Source organism: Magallana gigas, chromosome 1 (genome assembly GCF_963853765.1).
Source record: "Magallana gigas chromosome 1, xbMagGiga1.1, whole genome shotgun sequence".
Classification (NCBI taxonomy): Eukaryota; Metazoa; Mollusca; class Bivalvia; order Ostreida; family Ostreidae; genus Magallana; species Magallana gigas.
In genome coordinates, this window is record NC_088853.1 from 1,239,364 (window position 1) to 1,260,367 (window position 21,004).

The window sequence follows — 21,004 nt, forward strand, 5'->3', positions numbered from 1 at the left end:
TGGTGGACATGCTTTGGGGGATCCAAGTCAGTGGGAGTTTGTATTAAAATATATACTTGCAATGATATTGAATGATTATGTAAAGGGTGAATATATTTACTGGGAATTTACTTAGAGTATACATAGAAGGTAATACTTGATATTTATAGTTGCAAATATGTTTCCTTCTATGAACCTTTGAATAGCGAAAACGTTCAATAATGTGTGAACTTTTTCTGATCATGACATCACAATGATAAAGGCACGTGCTTATCGTTTCACAGTTGCATTACTAGCATACACTAGCGTCTTTTAATTTCATACATTTTAATACAGGAAAGATTGGTAGCAAACCTTATACATTAATTTGTAAACAATGAACAGATTGTGTTCTACATCTATATGAATAAATCATGTATACATAAAATAAGAAAGTTGAAAGGTGACTGGGCGATGAATGTTCATAAAAAAATGTTTTGTTTTTCCTAGACCATTTTCCTATACTACAAATAATACACATCAATAGTGATCATTAATAGAATGGTGTATATGGTAGGATGTTTTAATAAACTAATTTAATTAATTTAATACATTAATGTATTTGAATATATAATACATTTGTACTGAGAAGAGGGGGCGGGGTCCTTGAAACAAATAATCGACATCATTCTATTTTGATAAGAATAAATTTGTAGGATTACAAAATGAAATGAATTGGCCCACTGTGTGCTTTAATAAAAAATAATATATTTATGCATACATATAATATTCTTTGGATTGACTTTTGAATCTAAACATTATTTTTGTTCAGTCGATAACTTGAGTAACGAAAGGTGTAAACCAGCGTTTTATTCAGAGCACTTTATATGTTGTATGCGTGTATGTAAACCAAACTTGGTTTTCAATACAAAAGAGTTCTACATCATGTCAATCTCGTGTAAATACAATTTCTCTAACTTCAAACGTGCATTATATCTTAATTATGTAGTTTATTTTCAACACAGCATGACCACGTGTGATGATTTAAAACACTTTATTAATATAAATAAAATGTGTTTTTGACTTTCCTTCCGCTTTAAGTATTGTACCTTGATATTTCAAATACTCAGATATCTCAAAGGTTTTAAACAGTCCCATCTAGTTTGAGATAACGAAGTTTGACTGTATTTTATATAAACTCTTTTAAAAACGGGCTAAAATACAGACGTTATCAGTTTCAGAGAGCAGTGATACGGAATCGGAAAACCACAGTGTGGTGATCCGGAAACTCAGATCAAACTGTGAAATTGACAGTATCAAGGAAGAAAAACTGATGGGTATATAATATGTATATTTACATTCCACATATATTTTGCATGTAAAGCTACTGCAGATATAGCACCATAACACAGACAGGGTACTAAAAGGTTAAATCACGAGTTTTAATTGTGACGTCACAAACGTTGAACGCTGTTAAGTGCAACGTCACAAACGAAAATCAAAGATCACGCTTGTGGCTGTTACTGTGGCTCTTCCATTAATTTGAACTTACCCATAGGATAATACAGTAATTTTGAGGTATAAGGCATGAAGGTAAAAAAATGTAAATATAAGCATTAAATCCGTATTCTAACGCGCGTTATTCAATTTGTATGCACACACCGTTGCAGTTATGAGACTATATCTTTCAAAAAATAAGGATTCAATACTTAAATATAGGTATGTAATATGTATATATCATCCATTTTAGTTTGGATTTGTCATCCCCACTCCTGTAATAATCCAGACATGCAGTTGGTTTTTTATTTCAATTTTAAAGAAAAGGTTAAGAAAACAATTAAGAAAAGAATCAGACAAAATATATACAAAAATGAACAAAAAAATAATATTTGAAATATTAAGCATTGTATCATATTAATGTATATATTATTAAATCTCGCACTTGTGCGGGATATCATCAAGTACTAGAATGTAACAGTTGATGGTCTCTTTACAGGTTCCCTGTGTCTGACTGTTGACTGATAGGTTATACCAGTCTGTAGTATGTAACAGTTGATGGTCTCTTTACAGGTTCTCTGTGTCTGACTGTTGACTGATAGGTTACCGGTATACCAGTCTGTAGTATGTAACAGTTGATGACCTCTTTACAGGTTCTCTGTGTCTGACTGTTGACTGATAGGTTATACCAGTCTGTAGTATGTAACAGTTGATGGTCTCTTTACAGGTTCCCTGTGTCTGACTGTGCTGTGTACTGAGAGGTCAAAGAGAGAATATATGTGGTATAGTATTCATGTAATATCACCATGTTCATGTAGCTATACTATGTATTTTTAGGTCACCTGAGTCACTCAGGAGACCCATTGCTATCACACGTTTGTCGTCGTGTGTCATTCATAGACATTTCAGTATACATCTTTTAAATGGGTATGAGGGCAGTAGTCATTGTGTTAGTACTGGGATAAGAACTGTTGCCCGAAACCATAGGCGGAGGTCAACGGAGGTGTGAATTGTATTTTGATAGCAATTATAGTCTGTTCTTTACATGGGGTAAAGACACAACTGCATTTTATCCATGTTTTATAACCTTATTATAAAAAGATACATTCTGTATTTCATAGATGAATTGTAAATAAGAACATACTGAAGATATGTGTCACATTTGAAAAACAGTGTTTCAATCCAATCAGACAGAAGGCAAATCCTGTGTCGGCCCTCATTTCTATAACTAAGTTATGGTGATGTGTGTGTGGAGAGAGAGAGAGAGAGAGAGAGAGAGAGAGAGAGAGAGAGAGAGAGAATAAACATAGATTGAAGGTACATGTTTGAGAGTAAGCAGTAATTAATATAATAAATGTAGATTTTTGCGAGTTTGACAAAAGGTTAATAAAGCAACTAAGAAAAAAATCAGACACTATGTTTACATAAATAAACCAAAAAATATGGATCAACATATAATTATACCCCCGCTCCAAAGGAGAGGGGGTATACTGTTTTACCCTTGTGTGTCTGTCCGTCTGTCTGTCTATCCATCTGTCTGTCTGTCCGTCCGTAACAAAAATTTCTGTCACATTTATCTCAGCAATAATTTATCGCAGATGCTTGAAATTTTTACACAGTGTTTGTTAAGGCATGCCATATCACGGGATATATTTTTGTACCAATCGAACGTCAACTTCCTGTTAAATGACGACTTTGCTTATTTTTTAACCAAAATTTTCAAACAAATTTTCGTCAAAGATTTTGCTTATTTTGCATATTTACATCAGAGCGGGGGTATCACTAGTGAGCATTGGCTCACAGATATCTTGTGAAGCATTGTATCATATAAATGTATGTAATATTAAATCCCGCAATTGTGCGGGCTATCAACAAGTACTAGAATGTAACAGTTGATGGTCTCTTTACAGGTTCCCAGGCTGTGTTTGACTGTGCTGTTGACTGAAAGATCAAAGAGAGAATATATGTGGTATAGTATTCATGTAATATCACCATGTTCATGTAGCTATACTATGTATTTTTAGGTCACCTGAGTCTCTCAGGAGACCCATTGCTATCTCACGTTTGTCGTCGTGTGTCATTCATAGACATTTTACATGTAGTATACATCTTTTAAATGGGTATGAGGGCAGTGGTCATTGTGTTAGTACTGGGATAAGAACTGTTTCTCGAGAGCATAGGCCGAGGTCAACATCAACTTCTTACCCAGGAACTGACAATATAACTATTGCCCACATTCCCATTTGATTATTGATGTGTTAGACGAGGAGAAACATACCTTTGTGGTAATATCGGGGCTAATTTATCTAGGGGGGGGGGGGCAGTAAAAAATCAACCAGAGTTAAGGGAATAGCAAAGCATGGGACATAAACCAGTAATTAACATGTATACACTGGTGGGTTCCCATTTTCCACAAATTTGAGGATTAGGTGTGAATTGTATTTTGATAGCAATTAAAGAAAGTAATAATGAGAGAGAGAGAGAGAGAGAGAGAGAGAGAGAGAGATTACATGTCTAAGAAAAGATACATATGTTTAACAGAGTAAGTAAGTCAGAGAAAAGAGAGGAGAGAGAGAGAGATATTACATGTCTGAGAGAATAAGTAAGATGTACATGTTTACATGGATAAGAGTAAGTTTCAGAGAGAGAGAGAAAGAGAGAGAGAGAGAGCAAACAGACATGTTATACAGAGCAATAAATATTAAATGATAGATATGGAACATCAAGAGTAAGGGAGTAAGAGACAAAGTTTAGTTGAGTTCATCTGAAAGAGAGAGAGAGACAGAGATAGAGAGAAGAGAGGGATGATAGAAAACAAGATTACATGTTAGAAGAGAGGGAGAGAGGTTTGGTAGTGAAAGTGTGAGGGATAGAGAGAACAGATAGAAAGCAAGAGAACAGATTTAATGAGAGACAAGAAGTACATGTTTAGCTGTAAAATCATGAGATAGTGAGAGAAAGTAATAATAAAAGAATGAAATTGATTACATGTCTGAGAGAAATAGAATGATGCATATGTTTAACAGAGTAAGTCAGAGAAGAGAGAGAGAGAGAGAGAGAGAGAGAGAGAGAGAGAGAGAGAGAGAGAGAGAATGTCTGAGAAAAATAGTTAGATGCACATGTTTACATACTAAGTCTGTGAGTAAGAAACAGAGACTACATGCCTGAGAGAATAAGATGCACATGTTTACATGTATATAAGAGTAAGTCACAAGAGAGAGAGAGAGAGAGAGAGAGAGAGAGAGAGACTACATGTCTGAGAGAATAAGATGCACATGTTTACATGTATAAGAGTAAGTCACAAGAGAGAGAGAGAGAGAGAGAGAGAGAGAGAGAGAGAGAGAGAGAGAGACTACATGTCTGAGAGAATAAGATGCACATGTTTACATGTATAAGAGTAAGTCACAAGAAAGAAAGAGAGAGAGAGAGAAAGAGAAAGACTACATGTCTGAGAGGATAAGTAAGATGCACATGTTTACATGTAAAAGAGTAAGTATCTGAGAGAGAGAGAGAGAGAGAGAGAGAGAGAGAGAGAGAAAGTCTACATGTCTGAGAGAATAAGTAAGATGCACATGTTTACATAAAAGATAGAAAGTGTTTACATGTTTATTTATGAAATCATGAGGGACAGAGGCTTAGAGAAAGAATGAGAGATGAGAAGTACTTGTTTAGCTGTAAAATTAGAGATAGTGAATGAAGGAGTAATAATGTGAGAGAGAGAGAGAGAGAGAGAGACAGAGAGAGAGAGACAGACACAGAGAGAGAGAGATTACCGGTACATGTCTAAGAGAAATAGAAAGATGCATATGTTTAACAGAGAGTAACTCAGAGAGAAAAAGAGAGAGAAATTACAATAGTAAGATGCACATGTTTATAAGAATAGGTCAGAGAGAGAGAGAGAGAGAGAGAGAGAGAGAGAGAGAGATTACATCTTTGAGAGTAAGATATATTCAGTACATGTACATGTTTAATGGAGTTTGTCTGAAGAGAGAAATAGATAGAAAGAGAGAGCAAAAACACATATTTAGAAGAGAAATCTGAGGAGACAGAGAAAAAGCATGTGTTAGAAAAAAAATCAGAGAGAGAGGAGGAATAAGATCTAGAGAGAGAGAGAGAGAGAGAGAGAGAGAGAGAGAGAGAGAGAGAGAGAGAGAGAGAGAGAGGCCAAGAGTGCATGTGTAGTATTGAAATTGTAAGAAACAGAGATTGAGAGAAAGAAATAAAAAGAGCAGGAGTACATGTTAGGTAAATTGAGACAGTAAATACCCGGTAATTGAATTAACTTAATTGTGATGTGTACTTTACATCTTATTTTTTTTTCTCTCTGACTTTCTCTGCTAGATAATCATATAGTACACTTTCTCAATTATGTACACATCCAAGAGAGAGAAACAGAGATAAAGAAATGTAGGGATAAAGAGAGAGAGAGAGGGAGAGAGAGAGAGAGCACCTCTTTCTCACTCAGCAATCTTATGTTGTATTTTTCTACTGGTTGAGTGTCTCTATAATCAGAACCAGAATAATAGACCGTCAATTATCCAAGTAGAGAAAATATATTAATCTTTAAAAAACCCAAATATATCTCTTTTAAAATTTGACATTGAATGTTTATACAAACAATAATAATCCTAAAATTCTTTATTTTCATTGAACAGGTTATGACCCAGACCTCCCACATCATGGACACAGCAAGCTCCCAATACATCACAGCAAGCTTCTCATTTAGACTACATCAATGTTCTAAGTGTCCGGGGGACACAGCGTACTATTGTGTATCGTGTCCATGTGATCTGTGTCCCCAGTGTAAAGAGAACCATGTAAAAGATCTCCAAACAATAGACCATGATGTTGTGTCACACCGTGATAAAATCAACTACATCCCAACACAAGAGATCTGTGTGAGACATCCTAGCCATGTTTATACAAAGTACTGTGAACCCTGTCAAGTTCCTGTGTGTTACCACTGCAGAAAACATAGAACTCACAGACAACTTGATGTTAAAACAGCCTATAAAACAAAGCGACAACAACACAGAGGAACCATTCACACCATCAGAAGTGAGGCTCTCTTTTACAGACCTGTTCTCCTGACAGGAATCAAAGCTGATGTCAAAACCTGTCACACAGAATTCTCCCCCCTTCAATCAGAGATGTTAACAAAGGCCCAGACACTGAAGAATCTCATTGACAAAGTGGTATATGATCTATTGAACAATGTGTTATGTTACTTTGATTTCAAACACAGATGTAAAAAACAAAAGATAAAAATGATCAGACATATTGTCAGACTAAGGAGATATGAACACAGATATGTACAGCCAGCATTCACATTCAGTGCGCTACAATTCCTCTCCTTCACAAAGACAGCCCTCCCCCAGATACATCTTACACTCCACACCAGCCAGCTCTCCATGACTGAGTCACTCAACAAGGAGGATGTGATGGAGTCACTGAGTGCAATCCAAATCACAGAGAGAGGAAACCGACGCGTAGGAAACCAGTGTCTGCTGAAACTGACGTCTGGTGCTGAGCTCCATCAATCTCTCACACTGACAGGTGTTGATCGTTGTTTACACATTTCCTGTGTGACATCAGACCGGGTCTGGGTCAGTGATCCTACATACATTATCATCTTGACAGACACAACAGGTGTCCCTCTACATCGTGTGGAGGATTCATGTCGTGATTTATATGGATTACACACAGTGAACAGTGAGAGTGAACTGATTTATATAGATGAGGATTATAACATCAACAAACTGTCAAAGGATATGAAAAGAAGCACCACATTTATTGTGAGAACAGACTCTACATGGGAACCAGGGTGTGTGTACTGGTCCCCGTCCACTGGGGATCTACTGGTCGGGATGTGGAACTATGATACATACACAGGCAAGGTAACCCGGTACAGCCGGAGTGGACAACTCACACACACCATACAGCATGACAACACAGGACGGGACCTGTATAGTAAACCTAACTATATAACAGAGAACAACAATGGGGATGTCGTGGTGTCTGGGTCTGATGCTGTAGTGGTGACAGAGCGTGGAGGAAGATATCGTTTCTCATACACAGGACCTCCATCAGGATCAGGACTATGGCCATGTGGAATCTGTACTGACGCGCTGTCACACATCTTGGTGTGTGATGTTAGACACAAAACAGTACAGATGTTAAATAAGGACGGTCAGTTCCTCTCACATCTACTGACAAAATCACAAGAGATGGTTTTACCATGGAGCCTGAGTTATGATGTCAACACTCACCGTCTCTGGGTTGGGTCACTGTACAACAACAAGGTGTGTGTCTACAGGTATATCACCCGACAGGACGCTCTGACAGGTAAGTCTGAGTCATTATCATTCACATTAATTAGATATAGATAACTAAGACGTGTAAATTATCAGTCAATAAGATACATGTAAGACATGTTTATCTGTGTGATTGTTTGTGAATATAAACAACTGATTGTTACAGGGTTAGCTGCATCTACCAGTCATTGGGATTCATTGTTTATCTAAAATAAAGAGAAATTAAATACATTATTTTATTAATTAAATGTATAGTTACATGTCACTGTATTTAGTGAATAGAAATAGCAGGTTGCTGTATTCAATTATGAAATATATAGAGTGACTCATGTATTTGTAATCAGTTGATTTGTTACATGTAAATTGACTTAATTAATTAGATAAGTATTAGAGAAAGTGTCATGGTAATCAGGTTAAAGTTTTAATTTGTAGACGTAGCTCTATCATACATATATCGATGTATTAATAAACAGCTAATTAATGCCTTGATGTAGATGAACACAGACCCCCTCCTGATGGGGACACCCGATACAGGACACATCGTCACAACACAACTCATCAACTAAACGAAAGTAAAACTCACTGACACATGTATTTGTTGTTTTGTTACATATGAATTAACTTAATTTAATTAATTAGACAAATAATAAAGCAAGTTTCAGGGTAATCTGGTTAAGGTTTTAATTTGTGAATGTACCTCTATCGTTAGATATAATGTATGGAATTGATTAATTAACAGCCAATGAATGCCTTGTTGTAGATGAACACACATCCCGTCCTGATGAGGACGCCATGTCCAGCTCAACACCAGCCATATAATGGAGATAGCTGGGATATTGACTGGTTGTAAATGTTTCTGTGCAAATCTAGTCTGCTCTCAAAACCACACATTTTGTTTGTCACTTTGTTCAACATCTACGGCTGAAATTCACATGGACTGTAATACTGACTCCTGTTTATTTCACACTTTGTGATCATCCAAACATGGTTGTTCGTTGCTGAGTGAGAAACATAAGGTTATACAAGTTTTATTTTCTGAATGTGTAATATTATTGAAGAGATATCCACATGAAGTCTATTAATACTAAACAATTAAACATTGTAAATGTTAGATCTTTATCAATTCGTAAATGTATTTTGTTTTGCTAATTGTTCCATTATTAAGGTCTTCCGTTTCCAACGGAAGACCTTATTGTTAGTAAGAAACGTTGGAAACGGAAGACCTTAAATATACAATCTTATTTTAAAAAATTACAATTGAAAATGTCACAGCATCCTGACTGCGACTGAGGCGTTCTTACAGAGCTCCAAACTACGTTTCCACAGAGTTCTACTTGGCGATTGACTGCGCTCTCGCTGGGTATCCGCCGAGCGCTCATGACGTGCTATGAGTTTTTACCGCGCGTCCACGGCGTGTTCTGCGCGCTGACCGCGTGCACATGCGCTGTTGGAAATTTTATGGCACTGTCACGGCGACTTTACTACACTTTTACGGCGGGTTTATCAGAACGCAGAGTCACGGCGCGTACTATGTGCATGTTCAAAGTGCTCGCCGTCGCATGACGTTCTAAAATGTTCTAGGATATCCCACCGCAGCGAACAAAGATGCCGTTGCGTTGTTATGGCGCTGTAGGAGACTCTAGTTCCTTTACCATGGCGTTTTACATTATTCAATGACGCAGCGGGATCGCCGTGAGGACGCAGCTCCAGTGTGACAGGAGTTCTCAAATTTCGATTGTTAAAAAGTTCAATGTAATGAGTAAAATTTGTTCTAAACACAAAAAGTATATATGAAATAAATTATTATTGACAAAACATTCAATAGTTTTACTTTATTATGGAATTATGCTCAAATAAAAATTAACTTTTGGCCAAACAGAGTTTATTCGGACTAAATTTTGCAGATTTTGTTTTCTGCTAAAAAAAAAATGGCAGTAGTCTAATATTGAAAGTTAGGATTTTATATTAAAGTCTATGTAATTTTGCATATTTTCCGTTGGTTTTACCTCACTTATTCATTACAAAAATCTTATGGCAAGAATAATAAAAATAGTGAAAAATGCTTAAAAACGATAACAGTCATCATATCTCAAATTTCTGATCATTGACCTCATATAAATTTTATGCCAACAGAATGAGGTCAATATAAGTAGTTCAATATCATAAATGTTTTTGTATTATCATCATTCAATTATTTTTTGTAAAATTGAATTAAAAATGGGTAGGGATTTGAAAACTGATAGAGAAAATTCGGACTGAATTATTTTTTGAAATTGATGCTGAAATCTTAATGTTGTGTACTTATTTAGTGTCACTACCATTCATAAACCGTATCTTATATTTTAAAGTGTTTAATTATTTGTAATATCTTTATAATTAAGAAAATCTCAATCGTAGTGTAAAATTTTATGGGATTTTTCTTGATTTTTCAATAAATATTCAATGGCCGTTAACTCAAAAAGAAGGTCATTGACCTACTTTTCTGAAAGTAAAAAATAACAATACAAGCAAAGGTTTATAACACACAATAAATGGTTTTTCAGTGGATTATTTTTTCATTCTGACTAAACGTCATCATTAAGGGCTGATATTATTTACGAGTAGACTTGAACATTGGAAATAATAATCAGCTATCAAAGATCATCGGGAGAATTTATGCATAAGTGAGCGTCTTGATTTTACACCTGATATACAGACACCGCTATGTAACGTAAAATTTAATAACATAAATGAATATTACTTCTCTCGACGATGCAATAATATGCAAAATCCCTATTTTTATGTCAGTTTTGTCTCCTTTATCAGATCAAAATTAATTCTCTCGGAGAAAGTTTACGTATGTATATTATAAATTTGATGCAAGTTTCATGTTTGTGTTTTGTGGGGGTTTTTTGTGTGGTTTTTTTTTCTTCCATTTCTCTGTGAATATTCTTTAAAACAAGCATTCTGGGAGTAATGCAGAAGCAATACACGTCCCCTACCGGGTTGTGGAAATTGTGAAAACAGTGCACTGTTATGCTGAATATCGAACCCGAACATTAAAAAATAGGAATATAAAAATTTAATTTTCACGAAAATATGTCAACCAGATGCTACAAAAGTGTAAATTTGATCTGTAGTTTGACATTTTGAGTTCAGCAAATTTCATGTTATTCTTCAAACGCATAAAGAAAAAAGGTGTAGAAAACTGAAGTGGGACAGACAGACATACAAACAGACGGACGGACTGACGGACGCAGAGAAAAAGCTATAGTCCCCTCCGGTTAAAAACCGGTAGGGGACTAATAATCACCGAATGCCTCAATTCAGGGCATTCTTTTATCGTGCCAGCACCTACGCAAACATGTAACATGAAACTTTGATCATAACTTGATTTGATTTTTAAATTACCTTGTACGCCGTCGTATAATTTAATGCTAAATCAACTGTAAGAGTAAAATAAATTTATTTGTTCACCTAAAACTAATATAATAGTTCAAAACATTATAATAATAGTTGCGTTCGTACAAAATACCAAATATGAACGCGTGATAAGGTACATGTAGAAGATGTCCACTTGCGCGGGATCTCCTCGGCTATGTGCGAGGGGTGATCATTATTTAAAGGATTTAATATATGTGGTGGGGAAGGGGGTATTTGTGGTGGTTTTTTTTTTGGTTGTTGATTGAAAACATTATTTGTACAGTTTTTAAAACATTTAGACTTACAAACCAACCATTTATATAATTATGTCTGACGAGTAGTTCCGATTTTGAGTAATATCGCTTTTATTGATTTTCAGAACGACTTTTTAATTTACTTGCCAATGTTTAATTTAAATAAATACAACATTAACAAACTTTTATAACATAAAATTAAAACAATGTACAGTGTATTTACGGCTATATACACTCAAACACGTTCATATTCATATAAGTGTGCGGGTGCGAATCTTGTGTATTAGATAACCGTTTACCGCTAGGTAGTGCAGTCGTGGCTGATTTCCTCGGCTGCAGGTGAAGGATAGATTACGTAAAGGTTTAACGCATACACACGCACAGCTCAGAACTTAGGAAGATTTGAAAAGTTTGCAATTTAATCTAAAATCTATCAAGAAGAATTTCATTTTTTTTTACTTAAAACCCACAGTTGATCTATATGTCTGATATTGCATTAGATTGAGAATGGCATTGCTTTTATTAACTAACTTAATTTCTTAATTTACATCCTATCGTTCAATCCAATTAAAGAATAAACCTGTATGTGTAATCAAATCTGAAACAATTCTTAAGTTCGCAGCTAAATTAACTCATATATGAGAGACGCAACTCTCGTGTATTAGATAACCGCTGACCGCTACGTAGTCCAGCCGCGACCATGGTGACCGATTTTCTCGGCCTTGGGCGAGGGATAGCTTACGCAATGATACGCACACAGCTCTGATTCAATGTGGATTTTAAATGCATGCAGTATGATAACTAAAATGTAATGCATATAAATTTTTTTCAATACGTATTTTGTGTTTTACTAGAAAAGAAAAAGAATGTTTTGTTTTCCAATTCTCGTCTTTAAGGATTGAGCACTATAAGAACTAAGTCTTAACAACAATGACTTAAACTTCTTTTTAAAAAAGCATGTGTTCCATTTTTTTTATCATGAATTTAAGCCCCCTGTATAAGCAATCATACTTTCTGTGGTAACTTTATGCCAGTTTTAGGCACACGATACTTTCATTAACTTGCCAGATGAAAACAGGTACATGTTAACATGTAAAGCTTTTTACACTCATACTACACAAATCACCAACAAAATAACATTGTAACGACCTTTATGAAATCCCAACAAACAACTATTTTAGCGACAGCAATATCGAAATCCTAACCGTTTTTTTTGAGTTATTAAGCAAAATCTTTTAAGGGCTACTGGCCCTTAATGTAAGGGGTCAGCCCTTTTTTATTGGTGTCAAATGAAAGCCCTTAATATTATGCACAACTTTTGTTCTATATGTATTTAGGAAATATTTCAAACTAAAAAATTTCGAAGCTAAAACTTGAGAAAAATTTTGCTATTTTTAAAACATAGATTTTGATTGAATAATTCGAGTGGAATAATTGGAAAAAAAACTAAAATACAATAATCAGAGGACAATATTCAAAGTGTCAATAATAAAGATTTTTAACTATAAATTATTTGCTACGGACCATTTCGGAGCCTTTGTCTGGAAACTAATGCCCCTAAAATTTTAGAAAAAGGGGTATAACTCAAAACCGGAAGTTGTTTTTAAATTTTCTTTTGTGCTCTAGAATCCTAATTCAATTAACAATATATCGTGAAAATTGGAATGAAATCGGATGACAAACAAATAAGTTATTGAGGTTTTAAAAACGTCTAGAAGAAGAAAAATAATAATGAAGAAAAACCATCAGAATCAGTATAAGGTCTTCCGTTGGAAATGGAAGACCTTAATTACGCATCTTTGAAGCATTTGTTTGATAGAAGTTTCATTCCATGTTTCCCTTTAAATAAAATGACATGTGGTGCCTACAAAAGTGTCGAAAATAAAATACAAACAGGGAGCAGGGCTAACACGGACCTATAAAATTTAGAGGTAGGATCAGGTGTCATGGAGGAGTGAGGCAGGGCTAACACGGACCTATAAAATTAGAGGTAGGATCAGGTGTCATGGAGGAGTGAGGCAGGGCTAACACGGACCTATAAAATTAGAGGTAGGATCAGGTGTCATGGAGGAGTGAGGCAGGGCTAACACGGACCTATAAAATTAGAGGTAGGATCAGGTGTCATGGAGAAGTGAGGCAGGGCTAATACGGACCTATAAAATTAGAGGTAGGATCAGGTGTCATGGAAGAGTGAGGCAGGGCTAACACGGACCTATAAAATTAGAGGTAGGATCAGGTGTCATGGAGGAGTGAGGCAGGGCTAACACGGACCTATAAAATTAGAGGTAGGATCAGGTGTCATGGAGGAGTGAGCATCCTCTGCTGACCGGTCACACCCGTCATGTATTCTTTGTTGAAATCAGGAAAAGAGAAAAGTGGAAAAGTCGAAGATAATTAGGTGATAAATAATGGTCAATAACTATGAAAAGGTCAGTCATAATGCAATCCTTTCGAAGACTGTTTTTGCTTATAATTTAGTTGTATCGATCATAGAACTTAGAAAATGATGACTTCAACTGAGACAGTCCTGTTTTATCAAAGTGTATGTCAGAAGTTGCCTCGCCTTTGAAAATTTTTATACGTAAATATGCCCTTTCGTATAGAAATGATTCATTGATTTATTGATTCATTGAATTCATTTATAAAACAAAGAATTTTTTTTTAAAAGGATATTAGATATGTAGTGATTACGTTGTACTGTAAGCAACAATTGCAACATTTTTATTGTTACCTAAACGCAATTAGACTCCAAAAAAACTCAACAAATCTTTATAGTATCAAGGGGAAAGGAGAGCAACATAGTCCCTTCTTTATAAATATTTTTATACAGTGAATTTCCATAAATTCGAGAAAAAAAATCATAACAGTATAGTGAACAAAACAATGAATATCCAGAGACTGTGAAAAGATTCACAAAGAAAAAAAAACCCAAATGTAATTTTTCTTTTCTCATTCGGGATTGGAATCACGTGATAAGGCGCTGCCACTCTTTCAACACAATATGATGTGGTCATCCGGGATATAGGGATAGCCTCTATCATATTAAGAGTAACGCCTTATAAAGTTTGATGTATCTATTCAGCTTTGTGTATAAAATATGCTTTTATAATAAGGCTTTCAAAGAACAACGTAAGATTTATAATGTACATTAAAAGGAGAAAGAAAACATTATTTCGAGTGTTTCCTATCGGAAATTATTAGAAAGGTACATGAAGTTATCGGTTGTTTTTAAAGACATGCGTTTAATATGATAAGTTTATTTGTGACAAATCAATGTTCTAATTTAATAGTACGAATATTATTTCAAGTTTGCTTTGATATAAAAAAAAAAGGGAATACAGATTGTTTATTGTGTATACGTTCTATCGTTTTATGTCAGTTTTAGGAAAACCATCACAAAGTAATGGTAAATTGAATGTAAAGATAGAAACAAGATAATGAATATTTAATATTTATATAAACATACATCACTTTGACCAGCTGCATATTTACTCTCATGTACAATGTTTGATTAAGACACATGCTGACTGACGGTTTTATACTTATATAATTATATAAACCATAATTTGTACACCTTACTGACCGTGGTTTCTACCGTTTTTGCATGATCATGACAAATAACTCACGGCCGGTGTAACCCTTTGGCAGGGGATGCTCTCATCCTAACCACCTGGTCCCACTTCAATTTATTTTAAGTCAGTGTTTGCTCTGCTTTAAATGTGTATTTTGCTTTATCGATTTTTGAGTTTTTGACAATTTGTGTTTGTCGTGTTTCTCTTAAATGAGCCTGAATCAAACATTCCTTAGATATTTTAGTACATTCAATTATAAAATAGATGCAAGTTATTTTATAAATGCCTATATTTCCGGGATAATATAAATATCTATGCAATGATACTTATTTTCAATGACCTTTACTATGTTTTATTTCGCTTTTAAAAGGAATGTAAGAAAACAATTAAGAGTGTATTATTTAAAACCTGTTTTATTTTCTGAAGATTGATTCTTGTCAGCTCTTCGAAAGTTAAGAATCACCATCTTCACAACAAAATGGCAATTAAAGTTCCTCTTTTCCGGCATGCTTTTTATGCAATTGCATAAAGTATAATTCAATATTTTTTATAAACATACATCACTTTTAGCCAGCTGCATATTCGATGAAACTAGTTATTTGTGGAATCTTCACAGATAAAGGGAAGCTTTAACCCCTCACTCCAGTATTACATGTAGAATCTTCACAGATAAAGGGAAGATTTAGCCCCTCACTCCAGAGTTATTTGTGGAATCTTCACAGATAAAGGGAAGCTTTAGCTCCTCGTGTCCTGTATAGTAAGTATAGTTACGCTCAGCCACCCAGTACCACTTGCTGTCATGGTGATAGGTCAACAACAGACCAAACACTTGGTCCAGCACCGTCTCGCCCTCGTCGTCGTCGTTGTCGAACCAGTTCTGATACGTGACGGGCATCCAGTCGTCGAACACCAAACCTTTGTCATCAATGTACGTTATTACGTTAGCACGTAACGCCACGGAACCGTTCAGGTCATATTCTGCAAAACAAAACAAAAACTTATTGAAATTAAAAGAATATCTACTACAACCCCCCAAAATCAAAATAACCCTTTTAATTGATTTAGCTTCAAAACAATCAGAGTTATTAAGAGTAGCAAAACATGGTTAAGATTTCATTCAAAGAAAAACGTACATGAATGCTACGTAACATACCGGGATGAATCCTATTTACTCCAAGAAACCGTCCATAACCGTCACCGTACCAGACCAACAGTTCTGTCCCCGGCTCCACGTCACGTGACGTCATATAGAACACGATGCCGGCGCAGGGTACGGGGGTGACGTTTTCCTCTGTGTGGGTGGTCGGTGAGTTCACGAACCTGAGCCAGTTACTACAGGCCGGGTCAGCGGCGTCAATGACGTAGGTACCGTTACTTCCCTGCTTGTCCACCTGTCATAAAACGGAAGTATTTGTTTTCAATCTGGTTGCAAGTGTTGTTTTTATTTTAACGCTCTGATGTATAACATTTGTTAGATATGGCCCATACATTAGTAGAATAAGGATCTATGAACAATTTTCTTTTGATTGTAACTACAGTGTTTGGAAATACATGTAAACCTCAATAAAAATCTTCTAAAATAAAAAAAAATGTGCTGAGGGCAGAATATGCTTTCACTAAATTTTTCCACAATTTCTTTGTTTCTAAAAAAACGCTAAAGTTACCTTGTCTCACCTGATAAAATGAATAGGTCTTTTGCTAACTTCAAAGATGCAAGCTTGTGTAGCGGCATCCATGGTGACGTAAGCAGTATACATGTACTATTACTATACCTGCCATGAATACAATTCCGAGTCGGATTCCCTGGTGTGGATCACACTTTCATAAACACCCAGTATCGTGTATTGAGGGACAAACTCGTCCGTCCACGCCCCTAGACCGGCCCCAGGGGTGTTCGAGAGTTTGATGCTGAATCCTGGTGGAGTGCTGAGGTTTGCTCTTAGGTGTGGAGGGAAACCTATAGGAATCTTACAGGTACAAGATAACGTCAAGGGGACATACACAACTAGAGGTACAAGATAACGTCAAGTGGACATACACAGCTAGTGAATTCTTACAGGTACAAGATAACGTCAAGGGGACATACACAACTAGAGGAATCTTACAGGTACAAGATAACGTCAAGTGGACATACACAACTAGAGGAATCTTACAGGTACAAGATAACGTCAAGGGGACATACACAGCTAGTGAATTCTTACAGGTACAAGATAACGTCAAGTGGACATACAGAACTAGAGGAATCTTACAGGTACAAGGTAACGTCAAGTGGACATACACAACTAGAGGTACAAGATAACGTCAAGGGGACATACACAACTAGAAGAATCTTACAGGTACAAGATAACGTCAAGGGGACATACACAACTAGAGGAATCTTACAGCTACAAGATAACGTCAAGGGGCCATACACAACAAATACAAATTGACACTTCTTTTATTTATGGAAATAAAAAAAAACACCAAAAGCCATCAGTTTATAAATCTAGTTTATTTTTTATTGTTAAATATCACAAACAGCTGTTCCACTTTCTGTTTGTTTTATTACATATTTATCATTAAAAGTGAGAAAGAAGGTTATAATTATATAATTTTATCAAAGCATAGTGTATTTTTTTATTTTCAGATTGGACCGATGCTTTCCTAGAAAAAACTACTAATACATAAAAGACATGACGTGATTAAAATTATCATTAATTTTACATTAGGTTAATGTCAATGTCAACCATTTAGCTTGACTGTATATAAAGATATATTTACCTTTGCATTAGGTATGTGGCGGTATTTATTACTATGTATACCATGTAACTTATAGTCTTCACAAACTGAAATATCAAAACAATTATACTTACTGTAATTGGAAGACCTTTATTGTTCATTGAAAGTTTGTCATAGAAGTCTTTTCAAATAAATCTTGCTATTTGCATCTTACTTGAAGGAAAATAAAATATATTTTGTCTGTTTGATGTGTTGGGTTTACAGATTTTTTTTCATCCTCATATATACCAATAGTAGAATCAAAAACATTAATTAAATATGTGTTTACTTTCAGTGATTGAAATAAAAACATAAGAAAACAAGACACACGTTCAGAAATTGTTTGACCTAATACAAGTTAGAAATGCTTTATTGCAACTCACATTTATTTTTTTCTGTTTGAACATCCCACTCATGTTGAGCAATTTTATACAGTTCCTGGTATAAAGTAAAAAGAAATAATTTTTGAAAAATAAAGACTTTTACTAAATAATCCAGGAATGATCATTTTCAAATAATTAACACTTTTTGAAGAGATTAAGTCTTACTTTTCTCTCCTGGTATATATCAAAGAATCCCATTTCTAAAACAAACAATGACTAAAGGTCAGACAACAATCCATTCTGATTCAACAATTTTTATGTTAAGCAGAACTTTGAAATTAACAATATTTTAGATGTTATTTTTAGATGCAGTGACATCGCACAGCGCCGATCTCTTACATTTAATGTAGTCTGTCAGAGCCTTCTCCTTTTCCTGAGAGTCTAGGACCGCCATGTGAGCGCCATATTGGTGACATACGTCACTGGATTGTAACATGGACGTAGGTTCTGTTCGACGGAACGAGAAGCACCACTGGTCTACTCGAACAAACCCCGGGCGACACTCACCATTCCCTGTGTCCTCAAACAGAAAACTTGACAAATAGATAAACCTATTGGAGCAAACTTTAAAACATATGTAATGCAATTTAGTTGACTGTACTTTTGCGATCATTTCATTTAAAGCAATTATCTATTTTTTTCTAGAAACAATTTTCATTCTATAATAACATTGTTTGGTTTATAAAATTATGTTAGATTTAAACTTGATACCAGTCAGATGAAGGACCAAGAGCAATCCTGTGGCGACAACAACGCCTTCTCTCGTCATGGTGATGGCATGAACTATTCAGGGCATTCTGCAAAGTAAATCGTTGTATATGATATTGTGTGACTTGGGATTATATAAATGGTTCTAAGATTTATAGGTTCATCAGTCACGATGGGGATATATCAATACTTCTATATTAGGGTTATATATATATATATATATATATATATATATATATATATATATATATATATATATATATATATATATATATATATATATATATATATATCTGCTTTCAACAATAGGCGGACATGGCTATAAAACCATACTTAGGCAGACATATATAGCTTTTTTTAAATCTCGATATTATTCATTGTCCATCTCAACAAGCTATTAAAACACAAAAGTATGTTCATTGGTAGACTGTTGTTAAGATATATTGCATCTAAAGAGATATACATTTTAAGAGGTCTGCCTTATTTTCCAAAACCATGCAGTAGACTTTAAGCTGACATTATATAAATACAATGTAAGGTAGACATATATTAATATTCGAAATGCCTATCAGGCAGACAATAAATAGTAATTTCAATATGCATTCAAGTGTCAATTAAAATGCAAAAGCATTCATATTCTACAAATATTAATTTTAGGTGACCTTTTTCCTACCTTAATTGAATAATATTTTTTTAAAGAAATGTTGTATTTGATTTTCTAAACATATTTGTTTTTATCATATTCAACTTTCATGTCTTAACACATTTTTAAGTGTATGTTGTGCGGCTGTGCCACCAAATGTTTGAAAAGTTATATTTTATATTGTCATAGGTAAAATTTTTATTCATATCTTAATTAACACATTAATATTTGAATTATTAAAACTTAATGAAAACATCACAACACCATTACTATTTTTTCAAAAGAAATAACTCTTTTGTTTCAATTGTATACTAGTACATGTTATAACAAACATCATATGAATAACAAGAAAGGTGCTTCCAAGTTTTAATATTTTTTATTTTAAAACACTGATTCTCAGAAATATAAAAGATGAGAACATTAAAAATGTACTAGCATTACAAATGAAAACAACATGATATCTCATTTTAATTTGTTCTGCATGATATTGTATTTTGATTTAATATGCACTCATGTTGTGAACAGATCAACAAAGTGAAACAACTGAAACAATGATATAAGTACATGTACATGTATCATAATTATACACGTGTTGATAACATGCTCAATAACTAAAATAAATCTTATTTATTATTACCTCCATTATTGTTCAACCCCACCCACCCCCACTTTTTTTGCAAAGTTAGACCTAATCATGAGGCACATAGCATCATAGAGGGTTCAGCCCCCCCCCCCACCCCCACTTTTTCTCGCAGGAAACACAATTGTTCCTAAATTTACTTTGAAAAGATAGAATTATTCAATCAGCACCCCCCCCCCCCCAGATATTTCATGATTTGGAAGAAAAAATTTCAAGATTTCTGAGGATTAGTCTAGGCACCCCCTCCCCCCCCCCCACTTTCAATTTGCTTTCGACGCCACTGCATTAACATTAATTCTAATCTTTGGTACATGAACAAATTGAACCCAGGTACATGCACAACATTCTCATAATTTATAAATGCTTAACACCACATTAGTTTTTCCTTAATCGGTTATTTTCTATTTCAATAAAAAAAAAAACCAGTTGAATCAATGCACTCCACGGGCCTGGATTTTGACTTCTTTGCCTTGGAACAACTATGTAATATTTCAGAAACACAATCAAGGAAGTGTGTCTAATTTTTGTTTCCTATAGTTAAATTAATTCAAAAATCAATATGTAATACAAAGACAATCAGTGAGTGTAAAAAATCATAATGCATCATCTAGATCTCTACATTGTACATGATAATCAAGTAAACTTAATCAATTGCTACCAGTTGTGCAAAAAATAGAATTGGGATTTGAAAGGGAAGAATTTGCTTGTAAAATCTCTGTGAAGAAGCATTTGAACATCAAACATGTAGCCATCTTCCTGTTTGTCCGAATTTAAATTTGGTTTAAAAAGTGACTAAGATACTTTCCAAACAAGAGGTCCATGGGCCACATCGCTCACATGAGCAACAACATCCATGATGAAATCAGCTTTAAGGGG

The 21,004-nt window shown here is 34.7% G+C and overlaps 1 protein-coding gene and 2 long non-coding RNA genes across 5 annotated transcripts in view; 2 read left to right on the forward strand and 1 right to left on the reverse strand.

Annotated features, from left to right (window-relative positions):
• Positions 1-2,027, forward strand: part of LOC136273001 (uncharacterized) — a 57,819-nt gene extending 55,792 nt beyond the window's left edge. Inside the window, exon 4 of the long non-coding RNA XR_010711122.1 lies at positions 1,194-2,027. This is a non-coding gene — a long non-coding RNA (uncharacterized lncRNA). The remainder of the gene's footprint in view (positions 1-1,193) is intronic.
• Positions 2,028-2,373: 346 nt separating this feature from the next.
• On the forward strand, positions 2,374-9,584 carry LOC136272959 (uncharacterized). 3 transcript variants are annotated; one of them, XR_010711045.1, is made up of 4 exons: positions 2,374-3,424; positions 6,111-7,800; positions 8,202-8,341; positions 8,530-8,601. XR_010711045.1 is itself a non-coding variant. In XM_066076316.1 (4 exons), the coding sequence occupies exons 2-4, from the start codon at positions 6,114-6,116 to the stop codon at positions 8,586-8,588; spliced, it is 1,824 nt and encodes a 607-aa protein (XP_065932388.1). In that variant the 5' UTR covers positions 2,377-3,424; positions 6,111-6,113; the 3' UTR covers positions 8,589-9,584. The 3 variants fall into 3 exon arrangements, 2 of the variants coding, with proteins under 2 accessions (XP_065932393.1, XP_065932388.1); XM_066076316.1 differs by having other exon boundaries at positions 2,377-3,424; positions 8,264-8,341; positions 8,530-9,584; XM_066076321.1 differs by lacking the exon at positions 8,202-8,341 and having other exon boundaries at positions 2,375-3,424; positions 8,530-9,584.
• An 8,032-nt stretch (positions 9,585-17,616) lies between these two features.
• Positions 17,617-18,626, reverse strand: LOC136273742 (uncharacterized). The gene is made up of 4 exons (XR_010711970.1): positions 18,477-18,626; positions 18,303-18,337; positions 18,138-18,192; positions 17,617-17,822 (listed from the first exon to the last, which is right to left on the reverse strand). It is a non-coding gene; the product is annotated as an uncharacterized lncRNA (long non-coding RNA).
• Positions 18,627-21,004: the final 2,378 nt, after the last annotated feature.